Below are 20,067 nucleotides of genomic sequence, written 5' to 3' on the forward strand. Positions count from 1 at the left end.
GGTAAAATAGGGATAGAAGGTGTGACGTGGAGGAGGGGAAATGGTGGAGTGGCGGCAGGAGGAAAATGGCAGTGATAAGTACAATATCAGTATCTGGTTCCTCATTTCTCTTCTCCTTTTGTATCAATTCAAACACAGAGATCAGGAATGGACTGTTTAATTTTGTTTGAAAAAAAAAAGAATACAATCAGGCAGACTTACAGTATCTCCGAATTTTTGAAGGTAGGTAGGAGCAATAAACCAACCAAATGGGCTGCTACTCAAGCACTTCCAAATATGGGCAAACTTGCCTCGCGACGCTGTCGTCCTTGCGTGCTTACAGACATGAGGAGATGCACACAAAGAAGAGTTTTCCAACTGACTGGTGTTTTTCATTGTTTGTTAGCATTAAGTGCAACAGACCTTGTAAGGTAGAGCTATTGTGTGTGGTGGTTTTAAGTACACCATTCTGTGTTTAGTTCAACAGTAGCCATCAAGTGGGAGTGGCAATAAAGAGCTTGAAGGCATTTCTTTTGAAGAACTGTTCACCATCTGTTAAACTGCTGCTTGTTGTGAGGTGTGTTCATTTGAGTGGACTGTCACTATACAGTTGTCTCATGAGCTCACCAGTAAGTGGTAATGAGGACTGTCTCCATTCCATGAGAGAGGGCCACCTACTCAAAAAGGCTAATTTCATCAGGACAAGAAATGAAGTGTGTAAAGCATACGATAATTCTTCATCCTTGGGAGTATTTTGATGAAAACATGTCATTGAGACACCTCTGAATTATTTTAATTTGTGGAAAAAAAAAGATAATCTCCTCTGTTGGTGCACAACTCAATAAAAATGTGGACTGAAAAACACATTTTCTCCTGTTGCTGTTTCTTTCTCAATGGAACAGTCAACTCTCCCAGGCCAATATGCAAATGGTCTCATTCATGGTCCACCACGCTATCAGCACACGATATTAGCCGTGACTTCGCATCACTTTGCAGAGTTGCTCGAAGCAAGGAAGAATTTATTATCATTACAAAGGTACTAAATGGAGCAAACTGAAAAATTTATTCGCCAGAAATCCTTTTGTGGTCAAAATCTTTCCACCTTGGTGGAGGTCAGTGCACAACCAAGTACGTTTCTAGTCGCTACAGCATGAGACTGAGACAGTGCCCTGTATGTGTGAGCGTGTGTTTCCAATTTCTCAAGGCTTTTCAAAGCGACAGCTAGACCCCCTAACGATCATCACTGCTCTCGGCCCCATCTGCTAAAGTCATCACCAGCCCAGACACTCTGCCTCCCTCTTGCTCAGTCACATGCACAGACATGCACAAACATACACACACATGAACGAGGTGTAAAACAGCCATCCTTCAGCATTTTTAACTGAGATGGGAACCAGACAAAAATGGTCTTATTCTCAGTACTTCTTCCGTTGGCTGACTTTCTTTCGTGCATCCTAAGAACCAAAGACCAGTCTTGTATAAAGTACTTGAGAGTGATACTTGATTAAAAATGCAAGCATTGCAACAGAAAATAACTCTGTGCTTTACATTAAAATACATTTTTTCACATTAAAAGTCATTGAAATTGAAATGAAAATATTTTTTAAAAGTGAGTTGTTACAGTTTTGATTCTAAATTTCTGATCTAATTTTATGTGTATGTATTTAATTTACATCAGTAGTATAGCTAAAGAGCTGCGTATTGGCGAAGGAGCAAAGTTAGCTAGCACGTTAGCCTGACCATCATGTTCTGCCTTAACAAGCTCATGGTAATTAAAAGAACATTGACATTTTGACTTCAAGAGATTAATGTAAGTTAATTAAACTTAACAGGATCAATGGGAAATTTTCACTGCCTAACATTTCTGTCACTTTCAGTAGGCATGCAGCACTTCATCTTGTAGGAAGAGTCTAACCCAAGTGCACAAAATCAATTCATTTAAATATGCCCACCGGTGTGAATTAAGTGTTCATTTATACCGCAATGATATGATGCAATTAAAAAAAAAAAAAGACGTATAAAAGATTAAATGTTAAAATTAAATAAAGAAAGCTTTGATGAAGCCTTATTTATTGTTGTCATTTCCTTACAGCTTAGTTTGCTACATTTCTCTTGTGGTTGACATCAGTGAACTGAAGCTTTAATTAATGTAGAATAACTCAATAACAGACATTTTAAGTAGCTGTCGCAGTAGTAGTGCATCTCAAAATAGCAACAGTCCACAATAACATTATAATGTAATATCAGCAAGGAAAATCCATAAAAGTATGCGGAAACAGAACAGTCTATTAATATGTCCAACAGCAAATAAAGATGGACATTTAATGCATGTTCAACACTTTTGAAAAAAATTCCGTAACTCTTTGCTGCTTGTCTTACTGCAGAGAAAAGGAGAAAGGTGGGGGAGGGCCACGTGACAAAGAGGTTATCTGACTGGCCTCTTCATTGACAGCAGTAAAAGTCAAAAGGCATTAGCAGCAGAAGTAGGAGGATTGTATTGCAATATAAGTATGCATTTTACTTAGGAAATATAGTAGAATAAATGTGTCGGTCAGCAATAACAGTAAAACAAATCTACATGCGATTCTTACTCAAGTACCGTCACAAAGTACCTTTACTCCATTACGGTACTGGACTGGCAATTTGTTGCTGACTTGTTGAGTCTTTGCAGGTGTGAAGAAAGTTGCAACTGCTGTCCCATTTTTACAGTTTAATTTTACACACAACTTCTATCTTTAGACAAGAGTTACAATTTCATTTTTTTTTTTACTTTAGGCAAGCAGGCCTGGCAAAAAAAAAAAAAATGGTAGGTGAGTGACATGACACAGAAGTGAACAAATGCAGAAAATAAATGTAATGCTCCACATGTTGGTTGAAGGTGAGGCTTTGAAGTAACAAGGGGTTGCCTTGAAAATTGAGACCCTAAAAGGCACAGATGATGCATAGAGAATATACAATGTCTGCAACTGTGTTTCCCATTAGGAGGAACACGTGTAAACGGTGGGGAAGCAGCTGTGGACCATCACTTGTCCCCAACAAGTGTTAGACAAACTTCACACTGCAACTTTGACCTTTAGCCATTCCGTGGTCTTACCTTCGCACAAAACACAAACCAGTAGAAACTACGACACCAGTGAGATGGAATTTTTGAGGCCGAGGCTAACTCTGATATTTGGCAGAATGCAATTCGGATAATAGGTAAATTGGCTGATTAATTTAAAAATATACATGTATAAAATGAATACAATAACTTCTTTCTTGGTCCCTTAACGCTTACAACGATAAAGATAGGAATGACAGGCAGACGAACTCATTGTTTTGCAATAATATTGTCAGTCATTGAACATTAAATCTTACATTATATAAGGAATCTGTTTTGTGTACTCCACTTGAGTGGCCAAAAAGTGAAAAGCATCACGTGGCCGAAAATGTCTTGGTATGCAGATGTATTAAGATTTGGCGGTAGCCAACGTTCTCGTTGAGCACATGATTAATTGAATAGAATGTCATGTGGAATGCCCCAAAAAAAAAAAAACCTAAGGGTAAACAACTGCCCTAAACTAAGATCTAACAGAAGTTGAAGACAAAAAACTAAATGTATACTGTTGCATTGATTGTGTAACAGGGAGTCACATGGTCCTTTTTTTTTTTTTTTCCTTTTCAACGCCTGGATGGGTGGAGCAAGACAATATATTGGAGTGGTGGGTATTTGGTGCAAAATAAGAAACAAAATGTAAAGAAAACAAGATTAGTACCTTGGCAGGGAGGCATACTGACGCTCCACCTCTTCATATTGTGGCGCGATTCGATGATCTTTCCCTCTGCCCGGAATCTGCAACAGACGAAGCAAAAGTTGTGCTGGCGTTCATGTGTCTTGTCAGTCTCTGTGGATCAGTGTTTATTGTGCAATTTTAGCATATTCAATAACAAACCACAAAGAAGGTTGCTTTTTCAGAACCTCGCTCCATGTGTTGGTTCCCTGACTGCCCTTGTGTTCTCTCAACCCGAGGCTTGTCGGTGGAATGGGTTTTGAGTGATTTGGTAACACAGTATGCCTGATCGTGTGGGTTCCCGACACTCACTGTTGCTGCCATGGCTTTCTTCTGGTTAAATACAAGTATTCCACAGTCTTTGCCTACCTCATCCTGCTCTTTGCATGCTCTTCCTCTTCCCTCAGCAGTTCCACACACAACACTGACACTTTCAATGGGAAAATATTCTTACACGGAAAGAAAATAAAACTTGATAAATTGCTCACCCAAGTATTTAAATGGCAAAAATGCACGTATAAAGATGTGTAATACACACTCATTAGTTTGTATATTCCTGTACGTGTATGCGTGTGAGTGATAAGGATGTAATTTAGGATTGACAAAGGCTAGTTATTAGGGACTTGAGAGTTTGAGCCTACAGAAAAGGTGGAAATGGTCTCCTTTCGATGAGGTTATTTGTAAATGTTTCACTCCAACTCACACACGATTTAAGTCATGTTTCATCTCCAACTAGAGAGGGGGAAAAAATATTCCCCAACGTATTCCTTTTTTGCTTCCCCCAACACTCAGAATGTCTGCATGGTTATCCCGATCTATTCAGAGGGGATATTTGAGCTTTTGCAGTTCTTCTGAATGCTTGAAACCTCACAGAACCCAAAACGTACTCTCAGTAGAGATCATATGGAAAAGTGTAAATACAACTCCTTTTAACATACTCTAGGGTGTGAGATGTGATACATGTAAGATGATTGGACTGCAGTCTAACAATACCTTGCTCAAAAGTATACATCCTTTTTGCCAGCACATCACATGCTACAGGAAAAACCCAAATGTGAGTGTAGAGCTTGTTTACACACAGTGAAATAAAACATCATATTAGCATCAAATCCAAGAAAACACAACAAAGGGATTGGCGACGTGCTTGCACGTGTCCAAAGCGAGGAGGAATACAAAGGATTGAAGGTTTTTACAAAAAAAAAAAAAAAAAAAAAAAAATTGGTTCTTCTCCCTTCGACTCACGGTAATATTGTCAACATAAAAAGGTCTGAGCGTGAGATATCACACACATCCTCTTCACTTTGCATTCAAGGGAATGATGCCAGGAGGGATATAAAGCACATTTGCTGGCCCCGCTTTCTTTTGAACACCTGTCTTTATAGCTCTAATATCTCAGGTAGACAGACGTGGGATATTAGCGGGGGACAGATATGTGGAGGGAATGAATGAAAGGGTATTGGTTGGAGAAGAAAGGAGAAAAGAGAGATTGCATGAATGAGAAGTAAATGAGCCAGAGCAGTTGAAATACATTGAAGGGATATAATGAAGCCACTGAGCGAGGAGTCGGTGGGAGGAAAGACATGAGAGGGGGATTATAACAGGAGGAAGAGAATTGGGTGAAGAAAGGCCTGACGGCGCGGCGAGGTGATGGAAACATTAACAATATGATTCAAACAAGATAGCTCAAGGGGTGAGAAAATAGGAAAGGCTGGGTGACTACAGCATCCAACAAAAAGGTCAGGAGGAGAAAAAAAACATGAAAAAAACCACGGACAGAGTCAGATGGAGACAGGAGAGACAATGTTTGATCGGGTCATTTTAAGAATAAAGCAGATAATAGTCTGTGCTGTACTTCGCATCTTAAGACATCCCGCATCAACACTGACAATGGTTTCTTGAAAATATGTGAATTGGATCAAGATATTGATTTTTTTTTTACAATCTGATCTGGATGTAACCACGTTAACTGGTCAGACCCGACTACTACTGCAGTGATTAACTGTGAATATGTCAGTGAATTTGTCTTAGTTTACTCCTAATTATTTAACACTAATGCATTGAGGTATCGTGTCTCATTCTTAAGTAATGCCAGAGGCCAAACAAACATGTTCATGAGTTTCATAAGGTTTAAATTGTTTGGCCTCTAAAGCTTTAAGGAGACTTTTAAAGTAAGAGAATTGGGATATATGCATTACCAAAAGCCGGCGGGATAATGGTGAAGCACCATATTCAAGCAAGACGTGGCTGAGGCAAAAAAAAAAAAAAAATCTTACACCTCAAGGGATGGGGACTAAACATTAGTATAACATTAAAGTCCCCATATAGTGAAAATAATGACTTTCAAACGTTACACACCACAGAGACGAGTGCCGTTAACAACCCCACCAAATTTGATTAAAAAAAGAGCGGTATATAAAAAAAAAAAAAAAAAAAAAAAAAAGAGGATTCTAAATCATGAAAAATCAAGCTTTTCTCTTTATGCTCGAATGCTGTGGGTGTGCCTGCCGAATGGGCTGAAACCAAGCCCTGCTGAATTGACAATGAAATACCACGACCAGTCCTGGAAGAATTTTATACATGTCAACACACAACTTCATGTTTTGAGCTATGGCTGAAATACATCCCACGGGTCATCATAAGGCTTTTCCACACAGCGACAACGGGGTGCTCTAATGCGGCCATGCCATCCTGAAGCCCCAGTCCAACATGCTGGCTGTCAAAATGGACTATAATTTTAAAAATAAGAAAAAGTTCCCCATCCTCATGCTTCCAACATTCGCTGCATATTGTACTCATAATCACGGGTGACAACGAGGCGCTCTAAATAGCCACGTCGGTGTATGCACCAAAGGAAGGAATCTTTTCAGAGTGTAGTCATAGCTAGTGAAGTGTGGATCGAGTGGATCAGAATTGATCAGAACCGAACTGCACTCAAATTGTTATATAATGGGGTGTGGGATGACTCCTGCCAAACTCCAAAGAGTCACACAATGCCCTTTTAGGAGAAAAAAAAATAGGAAAAACAAAATGATAAAAACATTTCATGCTATAGCTCCACAACTGAGTATTAAATAGTTCTGCGTGTATGCTTTCAGCAATTGTCATGTACTGTACATGTTTTTAAAAACACATCTTTGAATTGACTTTACATTGTCTTTCAGAACACCACTAAACATTGAGGCTAACGGTTGAAAAGCCTTCAATTTGCTTGGGAGCATGAAGGCCGGAAATGGATACGTGGTCTGAACCTTCCATATAAACTAGTGCAACCCTCCTATTATTATCACTTGAGAAAATATTAAAACAACAATCCATTGTTTGAACAAAAGCCGCGTTCTAGCAAATGTGAAATAAACATGACAATACCATTCGTGAAGGCAATCAACAGCAGGTGTGTGTGCGCGCGTGCGTACGGGCATGCGTGTGCGTTAGTGTGTTTATTTCCAGCGTCAAATTTTTGTTTTGTGCTGTTTTACAGTCAGAGATAAACTGGGCGGGGAGAGAAAAAAAAAGTGTTGGTACCGAAGCACAGATGGTTGTTTAAAGCCAAAGGAAAGGCAGAGTAAACAAAAACACACACGAGCATGTAATAATGTACACATGTGAGTTCATGAAGTATGGAGAGAAACAACAGATGTGGAGTTTATAGGACCATTAAATATTACCAACAGCAACAAGGCCACAAACGTGACATAACAGAGACCCAACTACCCGCGATATTTCACAGTAGCCATGATTACCAGGAAAAGGGTGAAACAATACAGTATAATTTGTAAACTGCTCTTCAATTTACCAGATTGATTTCTCCATCGCAACTGCATCAAATGCACTCTCTACTAACTACCCGCTACTCACCTGACTACGCTAGTCCGCCCATGCATCCCCCCACCTATACTTTCAACTTGTTCTGCATGATCCTGGCTAATCCCTTACACCCGCTGCCACTTGCTGGACAGATTTTAAATGATTTACAATGAACACAAGCCTTATCCTCAGTCAGAGGCTGCATTTTACGATGCCCAAAAAAAAGAAGAAAAAAAAAAGGAAATGACGTATAAATAGGTAATGAATGGGTACGCGGTCATAGTGACTTGACTTACTCATACGTCATTGGGAATAAAAGAGTTAATGAAAAATATTTGCCATTAGCCTGTTTGTTTGTTTTTTTTTTTTTACATTTCAAAAAATGATTTCTAATTTGGAGGAAAACATTTCATACTATTCTAATCGGATCGTGGTAACTGTAAAGGTGAGGTAAAAGCTAGAGTTTATTCACCTATTTTTTTATGAACAGAGGTCAGGTTCACATGGCCTTTTTTTTTTCAAAATGAACATTACACATGATATTCATATCTATGTGAAGACCATCACTTTAATGATTTAACAGTGTAGGAAAGAGAGTAAATGCCAATATGCAACACTATTTCGAGAAATCTCTGCAAGTGTTTACATTTTCAAATGATCATTTCTACAATAGTGCCATCACTGGTGAGTTATTTTTTAGAACAGGTCTGCTGGCTACTCATGTGGTTCTCGGGGGCAAACTGGTGCCTGAGGGCACCACGCGGGCGACACCTGATGTACAGTAGACTATATATCCTGTGTACATCTGTAGTCTTACTTCTTATCGACCGCAAAAATCCCATATTGGTCAAGCTCCACAGTTGTCGTAATACTTTTGTCCTCGTAGCGTATGCCATTATTGTATGATAATGTGTGTCAGATGGGGGGAATGACGTTAGAATGTCAGAGATTTACCATTGTGACGTAAGTGCAGTGCAATGCAAACAATATGACAGGCGAGCGTGTTGGGCCAACATATACACATCCTGCTCCTACACACTCTCCCTTTTGTCACAGACGGCTGAGGCTGAAGTGTAGCACCGCTAGGCTAAATGGTCCGGTGACATTTCACAGCATAGTGAGCATGGAAGAAGTCATCATGAAAGCTTCATTTCTCTTCTTTCAACAGTCTCTTCACATCATTTTTCAAGACTGCCATGGATGGAGCATCTTAATTAGAGCACTTGTGGCCTCCTCTCTCACTCCAATCTTGCACTACTCAAGTGAAATAGCGCGGTCCTGTGAGTGCTACAAAACACCCATCCTCCACGTGCACTCTTAATTAGGATCTATATGTTCCTCGTGTGCACAATCATGTACAGTGGTCCTCAGGTGCAAATCCACTCTTATCAGTGAATGTACAGCCTCGCCATTAATCCACGTAGTGCCTGTCCTCCATTTTATTTGTGGCTTCTCTTCTGACTCTAAATCTGTCCCTTATGAGTTGGTTGAATTTCTCTTGCAGACAGCTCTTTTGCAATCAGTGTAAACATAAATGAACAACAAAAAACACAAACTGATGGTCAGCAAACCACCCGTCTGCAACCCGGTACTGGTCTGTGGGCCATTCTATTTTATTTTTTTGTCTTTTGCAGAGAATAAAAATGTGGTTACATGATCAAGATTTGTGATATTGCGGTGAACAGCTGTGAGCATCAGCAAGCGATCAGATGCTGTGGAAATGGGCGTGACAGCAGCCAATCAGAGTGCATCTTTGCCTTCTCTGCTTTGGTTTGCAAGGTGAAGAGGTAACCAAAGTAAAAGAAACGAGAAGTAAACAATGACTAAAAGCATAGTTAAACGCACAGCTAATGGACAGCCATGACTTGGCAATATCTTCCCACGATGAAACAATTTTGACAAGATTGATCTCCACCGTTGCTTGTATGGCAGTATCTCCAAAGCGATGTGGAGTAAATGAAGCCAGGGGGAAAGTTAACGCCTCAAAAACTGGCAACACAACAATCCTGTTGAATCATTTCAACAAGGAGAACCCAACAAGTAATGATGTGGAAAGCATGATAATGTGAGGCTCGTGTCATCTATTGTTCTTGCGCCCTACCCACCAAAAGATTGCCAGTCGGCAAAAAAAACATGTACTTGTTTGAACCAGTACATGGTGCCAAAAAGTTGGAAACCACTGTCATAAACAACATTCCTTACTTTAAGTCCCAAGTCAATACCCCCATAATGCCTTTGAGACTGACATTTCATTCAGAAACATTGCTACATCTTCCACTTCAACTTGATATTCACTGTATTTGGTATATGTTATGCTGAGAAATTGAATGCAGACAATGTATTTCCAAACACCAAAATATGTGAGCTTGCTGACAGGGTGGATCATGACAGAGGGGACACTTGCTGGGTTCCTGTAAGCATTTAAATGAGCACTTGGTGGCCCCCATGATAATATGGATCAGTTAGCAAGCTGACTGAGTAATGTTGAACAAATTTCCAATAATCCCCCCTCCATCATGGGGGTTATGTTGTAGATGTGTGCTAAGTGAAAAGCCGCAAAATGGCAATGCCTTATTTGAATACACCCTGGGCATGATTTTTCTTTTTACTTTACTTCATATGTTTAAAGTCTGTAAACACACTGATGTTGTGGATATGTTGCACACAACACAAACTATGCATTCGTACAGGTTTATGAATGTTGTCTTGCTCTGCCCTGCAGGTTGACATTATAAATGAGAAAACGTTCTCAACTGCCTTACCTGGTAAAATAAATGAAAGAATGTATGCACATTTGGCCACTTAGAATAAGAGTTTCATTATTCTCCTACATTTTCATGATGACTATTGGCTTTAAAGCGATATTGACCAACATCTCAGCACTCCTTTGTTTTCAGTCCACTTCCAATATCCTTCTTTCCATCTCACTGTTGATTTGAATTGGAATACGCCTCCCACCCTCCGCTCGTCCCACACTCCCCCATCAAGTAAAGAAGCGCAGATTCTAATGCATCTGCAAAGCCAGCAGTCTAGGCTGGCTTAATTAAAAGACATCTTTCAAAAGCCTCTATGTTTGTGAAGATTGGGCGTGTGTGTGCTGCAGCCAATACCTGATGACACAGGCCTAAACTCAAGCTGACATGCTAAGCCAGATAATTTCAGTCGTACATAGAAATGATTTGAATCCAGTAAAAATATATACAAGTAACACAATTTCATAAGCTACTTTTTCCCTTACTGTACTGTCCCAAAATGTCACTCAACCTCCTCAAACCATCTACAACTTATTAGCGGTGTGATGGACAAATCAACACTCAAACTGTATCATATATGTGACACAGGGCTTTCACTTTGTAAGAATGGGTGAACATGTACAGTATCAAATGAACCAAGCTAAAGTTATGTCCAATCCAATATTTGTATTGTGTAAAGCCCTAATAGCCATAGACGACTATTAAATGCATGCAAGAACCACTGGTACAGCATATGTGTTTTGAATGCAACGAAGACAGATCCAATTGTTGGCCCATGATGAGAATTTAAGTAAGTACAATACAAATAGAACGGTTTGTCAAATAAAATATTGGATGGACAACGATGTCATCCTATGTGTACAATGGTTACATCAATGGGATACAAAAAAAAAAAAGCTCAGTTTTTTTCTAGTGTTTTCTTTTTGGATTGAGCTACATGAAAGGGACAAACTAACAGATATAAGTCTCAGAATACAAAGCAGTTCTTGTGATTTACAGTATGTGAGAGCACTTAAGAAAGTGTTACCTTGGGTGGTGTTTCTGTGCATGTTTACACGGCAAAGTGAAGGCTGTGGGCTGCTGAGTGGAGTTTTGAAACCAGAAGTTTCAGCACCTGGCAAAGTGATTGCTGAGTCACTGCTATTGATCAACATGCCCATGAAATCTCGGCAGACAAACCCCATTAAGGTCACTTTGCACTATTGGACTGTAAAATCTCACTTAGAGAGACGGCGGGGCGTGGCAGTCCAACGAGAGGGAGGATGGAGCACAACAAAAACTGCATCTCGAGACGCATGTGGCAGAGGCAGAGCAAAAACATGAACATCTAATAAGAATGGAATTTTTGTGATTTCTGTTTAGATTGTTAACAATGCATACCAGGCATGTTTATTCACAAATGTCTCCTCACGGAAATGTCACTGACACTCTCGAATAGATGGCCAAGAGTTAAGACTGGAGCACAGTTAAATGTCACAGCAGTTTAGCTTGTGGTACAATTAAGACTACAGAAGGTCAATTCCTCTGAACGCACGCAGCCGGGTGAGTCTGCTGAATACAATTAATACTATTTAATGCAAAGTGTGTCAGTGGCATCTTGTTATTCAGAAAATACCACAAACAGAGACCAAATATATAAGACTATCATAGAATGTGTGTTTTTGTATGCAGATGCCTCAAAACCATAAAAAAATGATCGATTTCAATGTTTGAAGTAGGTGGCTGGCTTCACACAGTAAATCCGGAGCTAAATGACCGGACTGCTATTCGGTGCACAATGTCATTAAACTTCCCAATTACTGGTGGTCCCGTAAAAATTGGGAGCATATACAGTGTACAAACTGTTGTAATTCCTATACCGGTCACCTAATTTGGATGGAAATACCCCTCCAATTAAAGCTGAAAGTCTGCATTTAAACACATTGTTTAATTTCAAATCCATAGCGGTGGTTTTTAGATCCAAAAGGAAGAGAATAATTTCTGTGTCCATACAAAATAAATAAGGCATACTGATTCTGAGATGATAGAATAGGTCTTAAAGTTGCATTGCACAGATACTATCCAAAATGAAGCTTGTTTTGAGTGTAGGGTGTTTTGAGTCTACTGTGTACAAAACAAATATTTCAGAAATACTGCTTCAAGCAAAGAATGACAAAAGTGTGGAGCAGGCAAGTGCAGTGGGGGTATAAAAAAAAATGGTAGTCAGAAGGAAGGTAAGGTGATAGCACAGGAGATAGGATTAGTCTCCGCTGCAAATCCTGTTGAAAAATGAATGCAACACACCAGCGCTAATACACAGGCAGCGATACAAACTGTATGTCTCTATACGAACACCTAAGTTTAGCGCTCACACACACACACACAGATTTTTCCAAAGCGTAGTGTTCTCAACAGCTGAGCTTGTCCTTGAAAACGCAAGGTGGGTAGTTGATAAGCAGAGAAAAAGAAAGGGAGTCAGAGGTGATGCTGGAATATATGGGGCCATAGAGAGAGGGATCATCTGAAGAAGTGCAGTGAAGAAGTGAAAGTGAAGAAAGATAATTTACTTTTCTCTAAGCTTCCTTCCTACCACCCAGATAGTATATCCCTGTTCCTCTACCCCCCACACAGCAATGGGCACCCCTGAGTATGTCTGTCTGTCTAACTCCAAACTTCCCCACTTCAAAAAGTTCCCCTTTGCGGATTAGGCGGAACAAAGAGAGGTGAATTCCAAACAAGACTGGGGGAACAGAAGTAAAGTGGGAAGTATGGGTGAGGTAGAAGTTGAAGGGCGGACAATTAGGAGATATAGGAATGACGGAAAAGAAGGCTGAGGCAGCAGAAATGGGAGTCTTAGGTTGAAAAGTACTGTCAGCTCCTAAAGTAGAAAACTCGATTGGATTTTTATTTGGGGATCCGAGGCATTTTTTGCTATCTCCCAGGCAGGAAGTATTACAGCATAAGCACATATATAAGAACATGCAACCGCTACCTTTCAGTCCCAAAGAAATTGACACAAAAGAATGCATGGCTATGGAGAGAGCCCGACTATAAAAATGAACATGTTTTTTTTTCCTTTTCCTTTTCTGCATGCAGAGAAGGGGAACAGGTGTCCACCTTGGGAGGATAGATGGAGATATAACATGATGGAAGCAACACTCTCCCATCTTACCGGTTCATATGATTGTCATTTTCATATACAGTGTGTGTGTGTGTGTGTGTGTGTGTGTGTGTGTGTGTGTGTGTGCGTGTGTGTGTGTGTGTATATATATATATATATATATATATATATATGTCATTTTTTTCTTCATAGTCCTGACCAGTGGTGTCAGATTGTTTTGTTTATGGTGCTGTTGTTGACCGCTTGACTGCAGGCAGGTTGGTTCAATCCCATCTTGGCAAAAGGTCACATAACGTACACCTGAGGCAAGTCACAAATCAATCCAGAACTACGTGAGCTTTAGCTCCAGTGAGTATTCTTGCGTGGTGTTTTTCCCCCTGAAGGACGACAGCATTTGTGCAAAATTTGAATGGGTGCATGTGTGCCAGTGCAAGCTCTGCACATCAGTGCACAAAGAGTGAGGAACATGTCGGCAATATTTCATTTAGAGTTGGATGACATGCCTTTTAAAAGGGCAGAAGCCCAACTAGAGTGAAGGTTTCGTTTGATATGTGAATGAAGTTCATGGTTAGAGCCATCTAAATATACAGGCCCAAATGCCAGAAAGCCAATAGATGAGTCAATTATGGAGTTAGTTAAACAGAAAGAGTTTGTTTTTTTTTCCCGATTGAAATTATCTTAACGGCATGATTTGCATTAAAACGTGACCTTGTGTGTTACACAGACAAAAAAAAAATTATTGAATGAAAAGATAAAATAATTTGAACAAATGTCAATTCATCTGTGAACTCACTCGCCTGAAATAAAAATTAGAGAAATTAGGCTCTGTCATCTAGAATTCTCCTGCAGCAGTAGACTTCGCTCCAGTCCAGGCGAGATGAAGCGGGGTAGAGAAGTACAGACAAAAATGAGTGTTGTGGGAATGGGCCAGAAATGTAAGAGGAGAGCATGGTGGGGATTAGAAAGTCACTGAAAGTCAGTCACTTAATTTCCTGGCTAACCTGGCTATGATTATCTCCAGAGTGGAAAAAGAGCGCTTGAAGTCTGGGACCAGACTAATCCACGGTGACTAACCTCCACCTCTCATTTCCTCTAGATTAACCCACTCTGCTACTTAATGAAATGGTAAAGGTGGGCCGGTATTACAGAGTGAGAAAAAAAGATTGCGTGTGGAGACTCACCACCAAAGAAGGAAAATAAACATTGCAAAACCAGAACAGCTCTCAGTAGAACATTTAGCTGAACATTTAAAACATTATAGTTGGATACATGGACCCTTTTTGATTTGGGTGGTCTGTAGGCAACACATATAAAATCCAGCAATACATTCGTCAAACGTCACCTTTTTCCTGAATATGAATTTTTTGGTCAATGCACCTTTTCACATTCCTGTTAAGTATTTAGCCCACTACCCAAACAATCACAGATGGCTAATCAATTTTTGGTTCACTTTGAGGGTGGGGGTGGGGGTGTCTGATCAAATATGCCGTATGGTAGCTGGTTACTACTTGGCTTAACTAATGTGCAGCTATGTCAAGCGAACTTCATAATGGTACTGGCACCACAAAACCAGTTTATTCGGGACATTCACTTCAGCGTGTGCAATTGTATTTTTTGGCACATACTCGAGTTTCCTCCATGTGCCATCCCTGCAATAAAGTGGTGTGTGTGGGGTCAGCTGGGAAAGTTCCAAGCTCCATGCATAATAAGAATAAGTGGTATGGATAATGGCTAGCTGGATGGATGGTCTGGTGTCAAGACTCCACTATAATTGAGAAAATGTGCCAATGTAAGGATTGCCAAGTCTCGAACGAGATAGCAACTGGGGGAAAAGCCAAAAAAAAAAAAAAAAAAAAAAAAAAGACAGGAGGGAAAGACATCCACTCGGATCAAATAAGAGATGCTTACTCGGGAGATAGAGGTTATCTCTACCTCATGGAAAAGATAAGGATAAATGCACTCGTGTACTACTTATACTTTTGAGTGTGACCATTTGGGCAAGATTATGTATCACTATTTTTTTTTTTTTTTAAAGGACGACACTTGAATAACAGATGACATTCACAGGAAGAGAAAGTTCTCAATTACAATTTAACCTCTCCCAAAAGCTACTAGCAAATGCTTGCCGCAACGGCCAGCCTGACCAGTGTCATGCCACTTGCCCTGCTATGCCACCGGCTGGGCCCCAGCTGGCCAATTAGCTCCTCTCTTAGTGTGGAGCTCAGCCAATGAAAATCCCTGTGAGATTTCAGTTAGTCTGAACCCACAGATGGGCGGACATAGAATAAAAGCGAGGGAGAGGGCTGGCCATGAGTGTGAAAGAGAAGGTGAGACCCACTTGGCTTTAATTCTCTGTCACGACTGTGACATCTTCGATGAGTTCGCGGTGGGAAACAAATGTACTCATTGAAAGTTGACATGAGACTCCTGATGTCTGTAACAAGCAACAAATGAGTTTTCTGCATCCAATTCTCAAGACATTAATAATGTATGCTGTTTATGAAACACTTGCCTTAACAGTAGATGTTGGATTAATTACAGGAGGGCTTGAATGTTACTGGAGAATACGTACCCTATGTAGATGCATAATAGTTCTGTCATAATGCAGAATACTAATTCCTCAAGACAAAAAGTCAGCTTTCTTTTAAAGCTCTACCTTTTGAAAATATTTCAAGTAAAAGTAATTGATTTAGAAACAGTTGAGACGAAAACATCTGTGCTCCTAAAAAGAATAGCAGTGTTGCCTCTTACACCAAAATTTATTTAAGGAAAAAAGCGTGTATAGTTTTATGACTAATACATTCCGGGGAATCGGCATCTGACAATAAAATGTCTAATGGGTCTGGCAGTGAGTGCTCACGGTCAGTGGAAGCCTGACTGGCCAACTGGCTTATGATGTACTGGTGGAAATCCTGCCTGTTGGAACTGGCACTCGCTGAAGTTAATATGCAAAAGACTGACTGAGTGACAAAATACTAGTGATTGGATGGTGTGAAGGAGAGAGGTACCCTGGATACAGAACACAGAAAAACCTATTTCCAACTCAGTTTTCCAAAAGATAAAGAGATTCTACTCCGTAATCACTGTACAGTGTGTTGCATACACAAAATGGGTGCACATGTCTGTAATGTACATTGTAGGTAACAGAATCAACAATCTAGAAAAATGTATTTACACACACATAGGGATATATAGGCATGAAAAAGATGCTTGACGAAGCAGCATCTATTTTTCAGAGGGGCCTGGTTTCTCACATTCAGTGGACAGCCCACAGCGTTTGAGAGCAGAGACTATCGCATGATTTTTCACTATTTTGAAGATTCATTTTAAATCTTTGGAGTGATTTTGAATCATTTAAATTGGGAAACAGATATAACCCTTGTTAATGGTGTTTAAAATTGAGAAGACTTTAATGTTCATTTTAAATGGTATTTAGAATTAGAAGTATATTTTATAATATATTAATAGACAGACACGCACACACATATCCATATATCCATATATATACCGGTATATAAAAAAAACGATGACAGTGTAATGATAAACATTTCTTGCTATGTGCACCATATGAGGTATGAGGTATAATTATCTAACAATTTGATCCTGGAAAGAATGTTTCTTCAGTTTATTATGTCAGGAAATGATTAATTGTGTCTGCTGAAGCTGGGATCATGGTCCAACAATCAGTCAAAGAGTCATGGGTCACCAATCCACAGAGCTGCTTTGACCCAAACTATAAGAAACCTAATTAGGGGGAGTCATACGTGTTTAAAAGTGATAATTCATGACGTTAACTCATTCTGCCAGCCGATCTATATATGTCTACTGACATATTTTACTGTGCAATATAAAACTATTGGCTGTTCATATATGTCAGCTGCATGTTTTCAACCTTTCATTCTGCTTTGTGAAGGCTCAGCACTCAGGGCAGTGAGGCACCAGGGCCAGACAGCATGGTCAGAGTCATCCACTAATCATATTAACATTCCTGTGTAATAACACAATCCAACTCTTCTTTCCAGACGATCTCTCCAACTCTAACCCCTGACTTCCCTAATGCTAACCATTTTGTTCCACCCATTCCTGGCCAGATTATTTTCTGCGTGCAATTCCTTCCATGTGGTATTAAAAAAAATCTGATGAAAATGGCTTGGCACTTGATCAGTTCCAAATGCCCAACAACAGTTTTAGTTCAGTTTGAGAAAATATTCAGTCTCGGCGATAATCGATATTTAATACTTCCCACCTCCCAATATGAATCGTGTGGTTATGTATTGGTTGTTGTGTGTGCTAACACGAGACCAACTTCACCAGTTCACACAAAACATGGCCCAAGGAAGAATCCTTTACTATTTCAGTGAATAATCGGATAAAGGAACTAAAAATATTTTCAGTTCATCCTTAAACTAATCAGCTAGTTGGAGTTTATTGGAAGGAAACGTCTTTAGTTGGAAATGTGTGACCACTTCTACTTGCAAGTGTTCCAGATCTGTAAAATTGTAACTGATGTCAATAGTGCAAAGCTCTCATTAGGTCACCCCGAAGAGTTTTAATTGATTTCATGTCTAACCTCTGGCTAGGTCATTCCGAACCTTTCAACCTCTTTAAGTGTAGCAGTTTGGAGTTAATTTGGATGCATGCTTTGGATTGTCATCTCGCTGAATTGTGGCGATTTTTAATCCTCTTCACTTTGCCCAAAAATTACTGACATTTGAAGCTCTTCGTGTTTCCCCTTAAAGTCTCCAGCCGCATCAGACGAATTCCAAAGTCGTGTGGTTGCCATGATATAAATGTATGGTGGACATCGGAAACATCTTCATTGGCCAAGTATGTAAAACCCACAAGGAGTTTGTCTCTGGTACTATGAGCTACACTAGTATTGCAATAACAAGCACCTACAATAAACAAAGACATGACATACAAGTATAGAAAGACTTTTCATAATTAAGGGTACCATTGTGCAGTACCACCCAATGACAGCTGTAGCTTAGCCAGGTTTTGGTGAAGCAGAGCACGGCAGAACATGCAAAGGTTTCGTTGGTCCTTATGAGAAGAAGTTCGTCCGTCGTGTTTGGCAGAGAACGTAGATTAGCAAGATGGTTCGACGGGAGCGGGGTTCGAAATCCACGCTGACGTAGCTTTACAAGCACACCGGCTTGTCCCCCGCTTTTCCGGCGGAGTTTCCATGCTCGGTACAGAGCGGCTGCCCCGCCAGCTATTTACTCCGAAAAACCTTGTGGGTTTGTGTATGTTGGCGAAAAAAGTCCGAGCGTCAATTCCCTAATGCTTAACAAGTCTTCTCTCGAGTAAGTAAGCAGCATATGGTCGCCAAGAACGAACGAAAATGACAGAAACAAAGACAGTACTGGGGAGCACAAAACCGAGGCAGACACTTGTGCCGGTGCCATCTTGGTGATGTGTAATGTTTCTGTGCCAGACATATTTATAATCCAAAAAGTTAAGCAGTGTATCATCTACCAGCAGCATAATTTCCCAAATGATTCATGTTTTACATAACTTCGTCTGGGTTCTTTATATGAATGAAGTCTTGTGATCCCACTAATTTAGCCCATGAGCCAACAAATGTAAAAAAAAGACTAATTGTTAAGTGTACAATGAAAATAAATGTCTTCTAAACTTGAAATGCAAAAGCACCAAAAACATTTTGCTGCTCCTTCCTAGCACTGGAAGCATTTCACTGAATTCAGATTCAAGCATTAGTATTTTTCATACTGGTGTGGAAAAAGTTTTTGCACTTTTTGCTGAAAATGTGGTGTTTTAAAAAAAGATGTAAACTTTCATTGGCTACTTTAATTAATAGGGAAGGGTGATGCCGCATCATATTAAAGCAAAACTTCAGCCGAGTTAAGCTACTTTTGCAGATGCCTATGGAATGAGCCACCTGTTTTGGCAACTCCAGTGCAGAGATGGCAGATGTGTGCTTTCAATAAGTCAGATTGATGTCATTATTGCGTTTTTTTCCCTATTGCTTAATGCATGCGGCTCTGAGGGGATTTCCATCAACCAGTCAATTGTGCAACTTTTACTGTTCTGTAGCCAAATTACATAGAAGCTGCATTTGGCTTTGACTGACTTTTTTTTTTTTTTTTATCCCCTTCTGGAAACCACTGCCGCAACTTCAATCGCAGCCACATACACATTAACACTCTGTATTACGAGACAGTTGGTGTGAATGATTTAAGTGTTAATGGCTCCAGATCTCTAACAATGACTCATCCGCTAATTGCTTGAGTCAGTCATAACTATGGAACCTTGCTGTAGATTACCTCATGACGCAGTTTCTGTGTGTGTGTGTGTGTGTGTGTGTGTGTGTGTGTGTGTGTGTGGGTGCAAAAGAGAATTTGGCTTCATGGCACCCAGTCCATGGGGACACAGGAAGAAATGTAGGGGGAGACAGGTGAACAATTAATGTCCAGACATAAGTGCATCTCTATTATTGACTCGGACAAGGAGAGGTTACATATATCAAAACAGTAGGCGTGGGTGTGTGCATGTGTCTAAGTTAGTCATGCAGACGTGAATATGTCGGGGTTCACTGGGTCGGCACTGATTCCATCTTGTCTGATTTGGGGATTATAACCCCATGACCTGAAGCAAGCCTAAAGTTAAATGCACACACGCGCACACGCACGCACGCACG

General features: G+C 40.1%; 1 protein-coding gene across 4 annotated transcripts in view; it reads right to left on the minus strand.

The window, feature by feature from the left end:
• pard3bb (par-3 family cell polarity regulator beta b) overlaps positions 1-20,067 on the minus strand; it is a 124,847-nt gene that overhangs the window by 16,412 nt on the left and 88,368 nt on the right. For all 4 annotated transcript variants that reach the window (XR_002169741.1, XM_019882421.1, XM_019882422.1 and 1 more), the window contains one exon: positions 3,735-3,811. Coding sequence is in view for 3 of the 4 variants with exons in the window: in XM_019882421.1 (XP_019737980.1) it covers positions 3,735-3,811 (77 nt within the window). In the remaining variant the exon portion in view is untranslated. The remainder of the gene's footprint in view (positions 1-3,734; positions 3,812-20,067) is intronic.

The sequence above is a fragment of the Hippocampus comes genome, unplaced genomic scaffold, assembly GCF_001891065.2.
Source record: "Hippocampus comes isolate QL1 unplaced genomic scaffold, H_comes_QL1_v1.1 scaffold111, whole genome shotgun sequence".
Taxonomy (NCBI): Eukaryota; Metazoa; Chordata; class Actinopteri; order Syngnathiformes; family Syngnathidae; genus Hippocampus; species Hippocampus comes.